General features: G+C 34.2%; 1 protein-coding gene across 1 annotated transcript in view; it reads right to left on the bottom strand.

Annotated features, from left to right (window-relative positions):
- Window positions 1-12,425, bottom strand: part of ZNF407 (zinc finger protein 407) — a 339,001-nt gene that overhangs the window by 296,241 nt on the left and 30,335 nt on the right. The window contains exon 3 of the mRNA XM_061448907.1: window positions 6,624-6,738. Coding sequence (XP_061304891.1) covers window positions 6,624-6,738 — 115 coding nt within the window. The remainder of the gene's footprint in view (window positions 1-6,623; window positions 6,739-12,425) is intronic.

The raw sequence follows: 12,425 nt of genomic DNA, 5'->3' as shown, positions 1-12,425 counted from the left end.
TTCCTGGGTAACATCCCACTTCCTTACCAAACCCTAGGGAACAGGTATTAATTGATAAAAATTAGGCTCAATTATTTATCCTCTAAATTTTACAGTAAATTTACTAAAAGCACCAAGGCAAATCACAGCTGAATCAGGAGCCTGATGCAATTCCTATGCATAAATGATCAAAACTAAAGCAAAGATAAACCTTTTGAACTCTGATAAATCCAAACCATGCAACTCAAGCCTATCAACAAAAGAACACATCCAAAATTTTAATCAAGCAAACCTCTCTCCTTGTCAGTACCACCTGTACCAAAAACCCTCATGTTCCTTTCTTCTCATGGTAACCAACTTTTTTGCCATCTCCCTTTCCCAACAGAAGGCAGTTTTTAACAGTACCTTCCTCAGTGGTTAGGTCAATCCTCCGAACCATGGATTATAAGGTCAGAATAGTTTCTCAGTAGGCATACTAAATCTTAGAACTGCCGCTTGCCTTAGCACTAACTGTTAAAACACAGTTTTTGCACTATCAGCTTGTTTCCCATCAGTCACGACTCCTGCCTTCTGAGGAAGGGCTCAGACCCTCCCCGTGTGGCCACAGAACTGGCTTGATCTCGAAGGATGTGTTGAGAGTGAGGTACCTTTGGCCTTACAAAAACACAACACATCCTGGATGTCAGAGCAATCTACAGGAAAGTAAAAAATTAAAAATGCATGTCTGTAAAAGCACTAGTTGCATGTGCCAAACATGGTCATACTGCTGTGTGTCTTGCTATAATTACCATTTGGAAGTGCACTGAATTGGACTGCATGCAGCATGGATCATGGATATTGGCCTGAATCACTATCTCCAATTTGAGTACAAACACATACTCTCATGTCCCTTTTACACCTTGTCTCTTTAGCAAGTACAACTAAATCATTATTATAATCCAATTTAGCATATAAATTGCTGAAACCACATTTTATTAAGTCAGAAAGTGCGTCTGGATGTTCTGTATCAACTGTAATACCATCCTTGAACAGAAGAGTCCTTCCACCGCCTGTACCCGAGTCTCCCACTCACTCAAGACTCCATACCATCTCCATGGCAGACTTCCAGGCCACAAGAGTCTCGCACAAACCACCACAGGATCCATACCAGTTGTTTAAAGATGCTGGGAGCTTTTTCGAATAAAAGTAAATAATTTCTGTTTCAAGTAGTTTTCTTAAATAGTAAAAATAAAGACTATGTACTGAAGGTTGGGTTTACAATTGTAATAAAATGATAAATAACTGAACAAAAAATTGACAAGACAGTATAACACATTACTCCATACATTTTTTTCTAGTATTTTCCTATTAATTTCTTTGAAAGTGTGTGCAAGTTTGGAAAGCCGTTATGTAGGTTCACCTCATTTTTCTTTACTAAAGTAAATGTAGACACAAGTGTATGATAGGACCAAACAGCAAAAGCAGATGATAGAGAAACTCAGCTGGATGTGGATCAGTCATTTCACACACACATCTCTGATCTAAACAGCTGAACCAAATACATAGTTTTTCTTTGGACACACCTGTAGGTATGATGTGTGTAATTAATTGTTCGTTCAAAAATGCAATTTCATGATCCATTTGATGAGTTAGGTATACAACAGTTTTAGTTCTCAGAACTGACTAAAAATAGTGATTTTAATTTATTCCTGCTGCCTACAATTACCCACAACCATGTATTTTTAAATATTTCCAGCCTATAAAAATTACTAATTTTTGCCACTTGTGTTTATCTGCATTTAGGCTTTGATTTGGATAAATTAAGCTCTCAAGTGTTCCTTGCTTTATGAAACTCTGCATGTTGTACACTTCAACACAAATAAATGACTTCTACCATTAGAGGTTTAAATAATGTAATGTATTTCATGCTCAGCCTGAAGCTGGATTCCAATGAAGTTGCTAATGCACGTAATGATTAAGTGTAACTCAAATACTAACTGTGTTGTTGAAAACATGACAGGCAATAATTTGGTCTATTATATTCTGCCATTTAATTCCCTAGTACAGACATTCTCTGACACGTTATGAAGCAATGATTTACAATTATTCAAGCTGCAAAGGTCAGAAAGTGACATTATAATCATCTACACAGAGATCCCTTTTAATGCACAAAAACTAGGTAATACTACACAAAAATAGTTTTACTAGAGTAGTAACTTTCTACTTAAGATTTCCTAAACTGCACTAGTATAAATAATTAATTTACATTACAGTACATTAAGACATCCTTGAAAATACAATGTTTTTTCTTCTCCTACCAATACATTTACGAATAAGTCTTTTTTGCATGCTAAAAGCAATCTTAAGAGCAGGCTTAAACTAAAAGTAGCCTGACATTAACAGTAATCAGTTAAAAAAAAACTGAGAATCTAAAAGATTTTTTAGAACACCACACGCAGGAGTACAGCCAATTTTTTTGATGCAGCTGGTCAAAGCACATTCTTATCCATAAAGTATGAAGATCTGTTAGCCACTATACTTGATGTAGGTGATTATTTTTCTTTAGACATTTTCAAAGCAACCAGTGTCATTAAAATACTGAACTGTACACAGATTAAGATCTCTGAACTATTCTTAGCATTAACAACAGCAGCAAAAGTGAAGTTATTTTCATGCCTGGGACACTGTAACACTCCTGAAAGCTTGTTTATATGAAGCTTTAAAAGGTAAATAAATTTAGCAAAACACTTATTTAGCAGAACATCTTATATCCAGAATTAACAGGAAAAAGAAGTTTCAAAGCTAATCGAGAACTGAGGAGCAGAAAGTAAACAAGATCAATAGGTCCATCCAGCAAAAGACCAAAACAAAAACAAAAACCAAAAAATTCCCAAACAAACAAACAAACCTACAAGAAACAACTACTTCAGCAAAATACAGAAAATGACCAACGTTTTCCACCCCCCTCCAAATTCCTTGGTGTATACGAATACTTTCCTTCCTTAAAACACTTGGCTGCTGTACATGGAATAAACATAATGAAGATATTGCTACAATTTCCTTTCAATTTTTAGGCAGGTAGCAAAAAATTTTTATGTGCATGTATTAAATACTGACAGTTTTCCTAAAAATCCAAACCTACCTTACACCCATCTTCCTCAGCAGATTTTTAAGAAGTCATAAAAGAGAGAAGAAAAAAAAAAAACAAACGAAGCAGCCACTCTTACTTGGAACATGTAACTACATCCCCAAAAACTCTGTTTCTGAAAGCAAAGGGAAGAAAAATGCAAAGGAATAGTAGATGCATTTTTAAATCAAACATTGCCTATAAATTCTGTTCAAAATCTCAAGTGCAGAACAATGCATTTTTCATGTTCTACCTCAGGCATAAAATTCAAAAAGTGCATGATAAGCATTTCACCAGGCAAATGAAACAAGATTTTTAAATGCTGGACAACCAAGATTTGCTCATCTAACCCAGGGTATCAGCCAATTTCAGAGGCAGACTTCCAAAAATTATATTCAAATACGCAGCAGTTTGCTACCCACAGAAAATAGATACTACCTCTGAAATAATGGGATATATTTTACAGCCATGGGTAAGAAAACAATTAACACACATCTGCGATAAGGAAATGAGTAGCAGACGGTTTATTCCAAATGTTAAAACATTAGCGGTGTCCAATTTCTGTGTCATGTAGTTTCTGCTGTGCAGCTGAAGAAAAACAAACCCTGAACTTCAATTAAAAAAAAAATAAAACAACACAGCAAAATTACTGCCTTTTTCAACAGCTAAGTGAATTATATACTGCGTACTTTGTATCATGTAAATATGAGGACCATTTGGAAAACTGAGACACAGCAAACTCCTCCTAAAACAACACAAAAGATGCAGCCTTCTGCTTTTTTTTTTAAAGACAAAAAAAATCCAGAGAATTTTTGTTTTCTTTAAAAAAAAAAAAAAAGAAAAACAAAGGAGCAGTATTTTGAGACCACACTACACCACCATGTTGCTCTGACATTTCACCTTTACAAAGTGCCCGAGCACATTCAAAAGCTTTTGGAACAAAATTTATCGTCATAACTAGAAGAGGGCTTATTACTATGAATCTAAAAGTCAGAGGATAGAATATTAACTACTGTAGAAAAGAAAACATAGTGCAGGACCTTCTGTTTGTGACAAAATTACAGAGTTAATGTTCCTGAAAGATCACTTCACCTTTTAAAGCATGATTTTTAAAAAGGTAAAATTTATAGCAATTAAACCTAATGAAGAAATGCAGCATGAGCTGCTTATGTTCAGGAACTAATAGGTCCACTGAGCATTTCTAAGATTATTTAGCCATCAATGATAATGAATTGACATTGTCAGTGGTGTTAATGTACCAATGCTCTATAGTGCCACTAATCCGATAGCCAATCCTAGCAATTTATTTTTTTTTTTACGTTGCTACTTTATTTTTTTAACCTACACAGTACCCAATCCTTTCAATTAAAATAGCAGAAATACAGCACATGCTATTACGTTTTTTTTCCTCTTCTTGCACATTTAAGGATCGCATGTGCATTATTTGGACTATGGTTCAAGTTGCTCTGGTCATTTCTCCTTCTTCAAATCCTGCTTAATTCTTCAGGACTGCTAGCTGCAGTATAAAAATGTATTTTTCAATTAAATCCGTGTTAATATATAATTAATCCATGTTAATATTAATTCTTAAAATTCTTGGTGCCCATTAAGTGAAATGTCATGATTATTTAAACAGGTATATAAATCAGATTTTTGTGAGCAGAGGGTGTTGTGGCATATGTCTCTTCAGCTGATTGTTTTGTCATATCTAAATAACACAGCTTCATGTGGTTCATGAAAATTAGCAATATAATGCTACACAAAAATGGAAAGTTAGTACCTGCTTGGCTACCAGGTGTGACATGTCAGCAACGTACAGTAAGCAAAGTGATTGAGATTCAAGTCCACATTTCAAACCATTCATATATGTTTTGCACTCTCTCTTGCACAGCCATCATGAATTGCAACTGAGAGTTGTGTAATTTCAGAGACAGATTCTAAGAACATGTCAATCCTGAAGGAATGAGCTTTAGAAAAAAATGGGGTACTGTGCCAAATCCTAATCATTTTAATTCTCTTCTTAGGAAAGATACAGTATTATCTATTTTGAGGTTTTTGTTTTTTACTTCTCCTCTCAGTCAAATAATATGATGATTTTTCACTTTAAGTTAAAAGGGAATTGAATAAAGAACCATTGTCAAGTTTGTTGACAACTTCTAAAGAACAGAGATTAGCCTTAGCTAAACAGTTTTGTGAATCTGCAGTTGTTAACTATCTTCCATGCCAGATTCTTAACAATTCATATAGCAGAGATAGTAAACAAGATTTGTCAAACAATATAAAATAGACTACCACACATAATGTTTAATGTTCTGCAAAATAAAATGCAGCACAAGGTATTGTACTATGGATATTCAGTGGTCTTAAGAATTGGGCTCATACATTTTTATTTCTTGTTTCAAGAAGTCAGCAATTAACTTTCTTGAGTAAAAACATCCAAAGTATCTCATAATGCTGCATGTAAAATTATTTGAAAAACAGAGAGATGAATCAGTGAAAATCACTCAGCTGCATCTCCAGCTGAAGATTCACTTGTCCCTTAAAATATGCAACTCACTTTGTCCTGCAGTAGATCAGTATACTAGGGCTACATTATACCCAGCATCACACTATGCCATTCATGTGTGCACTGCCTCATCTAATTGAACCTGTGCTATTCTACACATTAGCTATAAGACTGTTATAGCACATTACATAGGTTTGAGTAAAATGTTTTTATATGATGCATACATTAGCTAATTTCGCCAGCATAACAACATTAAAATATATTTTTAATCAGGACTAGGGTATTAAAATCCAACTTTGAATGTCCTATGATGTACCATATATGCCATGGCATTTTAAAACCTTTTAAACATTTCTGCTAAATTAATTAGTTTTGCATTAAGGAGTCTCAATGCCTCCTATTAAATGCAACACATTTGAAGGACAATTAAACATTATGAACGATCCTTCTGAGAAAATAACGGTTAAGTAAAAAAGAAAAACAAGATTTTTTGGGTGACAAACAAGAACATAAGCATACATAAAAGAGTTCAATTTATTTTTAAAGTCTTATGCCTGCAGTACTTTAGATCTGTTTGTTTGAAAAAAATCAGTCTTCTGTTTTGTTTTCGCAAAGAACGAAAACCCTAATGGAGTCCAGAAATCTGTTAATGGTACTAAAATTATAACAGTATAGCAAAAGAAAAAAACCCCACACAGTAAAGTCTATATTATATATTTTTTATGTCTTTAAATGGAATTTACAGTTCTCCCTGGCAATGTGAATGAACATCCTATAATTTAGTCAATTTACAGATTACAGGTTCAAATTGACCTTGTAGCCCATAAAATTGCTCATCTTCAGTGCAGGATTAGAAGTGGGAAAAGAATGTCATAACTGTATTTAAGGAATTTACCATAACAATGGAAAGGAGGATATGCATGCATAATTTTAGCCACTCTTGCTCACATCACAGTTTTCAATTCTGAAACAATGCATATCCTGCACTCTTCTCCTGGTTAACCATGGTGGAGACTGTCTCAATTTACTCACCCACAGACATGACACTTGTATTCCCTCATCCCAAGGTGCCTCTTGACATGGTTTCTGGCATCTCCGAGCTGAGCTGTTGCAAAGTGGCATATCTTGCACTTGAATGGCTTTGATCCTAAGTAAAATTTAGCATAAGATACGAGTTGAATTAGAATAATATATCACCCATGGTTAAAGAAATAAAAAATCCTGGGAAAAAAATAACCTTTAAAAAAGCCTATCCCACATTTAACCTGCTTGAGATTTTTGCCTAACAAAAAAACACATCTTGCGCATAAATTTATGACTCCCTGGGCACAGATGGTACATACTATACATTACTCATTAAAGTTTCCTTAAGTTCGAGATCACTACTCTCTTAACTCTGAGGAATAATTTACTCTGTTAAAATTATTATTTTAAAAACTCACAAAATACTAAAATGAGCAGACAATAAAGTAGGTAGATAACCTTTCAACAAAATGGCAAAAGTTGTTCTACACCTTTCCCCATTTCCAAATGATGAAACTCAGGTGACAGTCTTAACGTGGATCGATATTGGTGTAAACTGCAAAATGGCCTCAGTTTTTAAGCAAATGCATTTAAAGTAATTTTACAAGTCTTCCGACTTTGAATAGATTTCACATTAGCATTGGTATTTCAGATTTGTTCTGTCACACAGAGAAAATGATTCATCACCTAGCTATTGTAATGACATGCAATGTATGAATATACACTGGATAAAATATTATGCCTTTATGACTGTTTTATGGTCAAGAATTTATGATTATTCTGCAAACCAGAAGTATTGACATTTTGGCTATTATTTATTTCAAGAACAAACTTTAATATTAAATGCCTACTGCAGACCAAAGAACTCTGAAATTATTTCTCCAAGGAAGAAATACCAGCCTATCTCTTGTATCACATCAGTTCAGCAAAAAGTCAAATCATTTGTCTATCTTAATTAACAGTGATCCTCTCTTGAGGATGGAAAAACTATTCTTTTACTGAAATAGTTAAACTAGGCACATGTCGGTCCCCATGTTATTATGCAGCAACACCATTTTAAAGCATGCTGTAGCACTTTTCAATTTTCTGACCAGTAAATCCATAAATCAATAAATCAAAATCATGGAATTGCAGTTAAAAGTAAGTACAATATGGTCACAGGGTCTCATATTATGTTTAGTATATGTTTTGTGAAGTACTTCTTCCAATACAGTTAAGCATAGTATGAAATATGTGATCTTTAATAAATATACATAAAGAGCTCTGATAAGAAAAATATTGCGCTATATCATACTTGATCAATGAACCTTTTTGCTTTGCCCTTGAAAACAGAATATCCTGCAAGAAACCGGGCTGAAATTGAGGATCTTAGTAAAAATTTTTAGAGTCTTAAATTTCAATTTAATTCCCAAAAGCTGACGAAAAATGAAGCATTTAATTTTAATCTCCTAACTGAAATAAAAAAGTCAACAGTACTAAGCACAGGCAGACAAGGTTGAATATTTCACAGTTCAATGACAATGAAGCCAGATCTCTTAATACTTCCATTTCTACTGTTGGAAGTAGATGTAAAATATATTTAGCACCTGAATGGTTATATCTAGTCAGCTTTATAAGTTTAAATGTCAAAAGCAGGTTTAGACTGCAGCTAACAGCAATCACATTCTATCAATCACAGTGAAAAAATGCAGTTTATTTAAATGATCCTGATAAAACTAAATTAATCATTAATTTGGTGACATTTCAAATCAACACTGCATTCTGTAAGGAGAACCATGCAAATAATAATTTTAAAAAAGCCTACCTTTGCATTAATAGAGTATTAAAAGTTGATGGTTTAACTTACGATCTTAAAGACTAATTGCACAATTAATAACATCAAGGCCACGGTTGGGGAGGATTTTTAAAGCCATTGTTGTTTATACTGCTCTTTTTTTGTCATAGAATTCAAATACCATGTGGATTCAATCCTATGTTCCCTTAGTTTCTCTCCTACTGATTAAATTGTAAATTTGTTCCTCATTCTGTTACTGCAGGTGTCCCACAGGGCTTCCATACAAGACCTTTGCTGTTTTCCATTTACATGACTCCTTTGTGAAGAACTCAAGTTCAGACCAATTGTAGCTACAGTGTGCTGACAATACAGAAACGTATTATTCTGTTGACTGCTCTCATCCAAAAATCAGTGAGGCCTTGAGGGTTTTTTTATTTATTTCTCAGATCCAGAGCTGAGTATCTGTTAACATCTCCATTTAAACTCCATGAAAATTCAAGTGCTGGCAGGCTCCACTCGGGATTTATCACCTGAAACAAAAGCAGTGCACCTCCCTTTTAGATTGCTGGTGCCAAATTTGTTCCAGGATGTTCTTTGCTGGAAAAACCCAAAATTTTATACTTGAGATGAAGACGTTAGACTAAGAGTTGAACTAATGGGGCAAAAAAAGAAAAAAAAAAATCTGTGTTTGCTATAAGGCTAATTTCAGACTGAAACAATGTTGAAGCAATTAACCATTTGTTAGCCACACTTCTCACAAACTTTAATGGTTCTCATGCTGTGTTAAATGTGACACTATTGGATTCACACTTGGCTTTGCTTTTAATTCATAGAAACATGAGAAAAATACTTTCAATATAGCATCTTTCCAACAAATGAGTTAATAAATAAATAAATAAGAAAAAGAAAAAAGCCACAGAATTACTTTACCTACAAGTTATGGCATGGAAACAAAGTGACATTTTCTGATGGCAGCAAACAATAAAGTTCTTAACAAAAGAACTGGAGAACTGGGGGGGGGGGGGGGAGGAACACAAACCCCCAGTAACAACGAAAAAACACAAACTTGAAAATAGATTAAGAGTTCAGGTCAGACAGACACAGACCATATGACTGCTTTACAAAGACTGAAGTTCACAGTCCTTCTTTTACATTAAGACAATAGAGACCCAAAAACTACAAGAAACATTCACAACCTCAGCTCTAAACTAGCCAAAGGCAACATCACCTGCACCTGCAGGTATAGCTGTATCCCTAGATCAGGCCCAATGCAAATGAAGCAGAGCCACATGAAACCTCATCATACCATTTCTCCATGTGTATAGGACACAGGGAGTAGATACCACACTTCCATTGAGCAAACCTTACATTAACTGCGAAATCTGATGAGAAACAAAACAAAGATGATATGGCTGCAGGTGATTTTTCCTCAGATGTTGACTGTTAATTAAGTTTATGGGACCTCCATCAATTGCGAACTAAAAAGTCTTCCACCTCTACTACTCTTTTTATTTTCCTTTACACTTCCTCATTTTCACTTGTCAACATGTGATGGACTTACTTGTTATGTCCTCTCTAGCAAAGCTTCCCTTTCATTTGCAATGTGAAAATCTCCTACATTATTTAACAGTATTTTGAGACATTATTTTTCTATTAATGGAAATCATTAGTTGTATCTTTCCATAACTTTCCTTTCCCTTCCCCCCATGCCCAAACTGTCACCAATTACTCAATAAAAAAGGCAAGGATTTGGATACGGTTACACATCCATACATATAAATACATATGCACATCCAGATGCTGAAGAAAGCTTTTTTTTAAAAAGCACATAATCAGAACAATAATGGGGAGAATGCGCAGCTCTGCTCCTATTACGTATCTGCTGTTATCATGGAACAGGTGAGAAGGTAGAAATGCTGTTTTCTGCCTCACCAATGTTGCAAGCCAGTGTATATACAGTTGGTGGAGTAGGTCAGTTCCCCCTGCCACCGCTTCCAATAACCCGAAAAGATTTGTTTCTTATTCAACTGCATCCATTGTGATACAGATTGGAAGAAAAGGTTCTGTAAGTCACAAAGGAAATCACAAATATGAAAACACAGATTGGAAGAGAAAGCCTTCCTCCCATTAACTATTAGTAAAAGTCTCCACATTACTATTTATGTGAATAAGCAAAGCATAAGAAAAGCACTTCATTTAAAGGTACTGTGAGAAAGAGGGCAGATAAAACTCTATTCTGTAACCCTTCTATACCTCCCCTGCACAAACCACTGAAAAATGACTTGGAAAATGAAATGTATTCTTTTACTGCTTTGCGTATTTAGGGCCATCCAAAAGCACAATAAAAATATACTTCATGATAAGACCTACACACAAGATGTTAAAAAGTACACTAACTTTTACTAAATGTTACAATCAATGATGTAACTTATGTAAGTAGGGTTGCTTTGTCATATATTGATAGTTACCTCACTTTCACATCCACATTAACTTGATTTTAAATGCAATTAATACATATAGTCAAGGAAGACTAATGGACTACATTCTGCACTTAACCTGGTGGACATTTTCAAATGGCACAAGTGACCAGTGCAAACCTATTTTGCATTGTAAACGACTAAATAAATCTTAATGGATTAAGAATGATCAGCTATCAACACACAAGGGAAATTAAGTACTGAAATGCCTACATTGATTATTTTAAATTATTAGCCTTACTCTGTTCTTGAATTTGTATGCTTTTAGTGAGCTTTAACACATTTACAAGACTTATTGACTATAATTACAAGAGAATTCAAGTAATGGACACATCAATTATAAGCAACATGTCTTGACCAGACAGTTGCATAAAGAATTCTAAAGAGAGCTCCATTAGTATCCTCCCCCTTAGTTTTATTCAGTTTTATCTGCCGTAAGAGGGCATATTAAGGGCTTATACAGCTGTTCTGACCATGTGAACATGAGCATCCCTCTAAAGACTTAACACTGCATTCAAAGTTGGGATGTTAGCTGAAGCAATACAGATAACTACATTATTGACAGGACAGAAGTACTGCTGGAAGTATTAAGTATGTGAGTTACTGGTATACATGAATACTCAAGTTATAGCAAAATACTTTGAAAGGTTTGAAATACAATGTCTGTGTTCCCCGAGATTAATTTTAAACTTTGTTGTCCAGTCACGCCCTTGCCTTTTCATAAAAAAAACCCTCACAAAACTATTTTAGGATTATGCCAGGAATCACCATTCTTTTATGTTTCCTTTTTCTTACCTTTTTGTTCTCTTCCTTGTAACCATGCACTAAGTTTCAAATACTGCATGAATTTAAACTATAGCTTCCATAATAAGCCATTATTTAAAAGTACAGTAAAATAAACCTTACAGTTTTAATGAAAATATGTTCATTGAAATGTGAATTTATTATTCAAATCCACTCATAAATTCAACCACAGAGACACCACTTGTCTAAGCAGAGCTCAGTGATTTAGAAAAGCTGTCTATTTAAAATAAAGAATGTATGGCAGGTTTATAGAAACATCGCAGTGAATTTTTACATAAATTTAGAACTGCAGCTTATGCATTTTTCTACAAAAATGTTTTTAAATTTTCCACTTAAAATTAAACATAACAATGAACTGAAAGTGTGATCAGCACAGAAACTAAATCAGATGCTACATCCCTGTGCATCACATCAGCATTACACACTACCTTCCAAAAAGGCTGACCAATTCCAATACCCATAACTTATTTCTTAAAAAAAAAAAAAAAACAAAACAAAACCCTCTTGCTGCTTCTTACTGGTATTTATTTAGGAATGATGTAATATCAGCTGTCTATCCTGAAGCATTATGTAATGCCGAAAGTGTCACTGAATTGACATGAAATAAACAATTTGGATATTAAACAACTGCAAGGAAGAGGAAGTTAGAAAAAGCAGCTAATTATTCTCTCAAACCACCACTGCTTCATTATATACACTTAAGAACCAGTTAATGGTTACAATTTAGATTAAAGGAAAAAAAATCTCTCTATATGA

Source organism: Pezoporus flaviventris, unplaced genomic scaffold (assembly GCF_033815535.1).
Source record: "Pezoporus flaviventris isolate CSIRO_AGI_PZ_B2104156 unplaced genomic scaffold, CSIRO_AGI_Pfla_v1 ptg000007l, whole genome shotgun sequence".
Lineage (NCBI taxonomy): Eukaryota > Metazoa > Chordata > Aves > Psittaciformes > Psittacidae > Pezoporus > Pezoporus flaviventris.
Note: the sequence above shows the minus strand (reverse complement) of the source record. Positions and strands in the feature narration are given on the sequence as shown.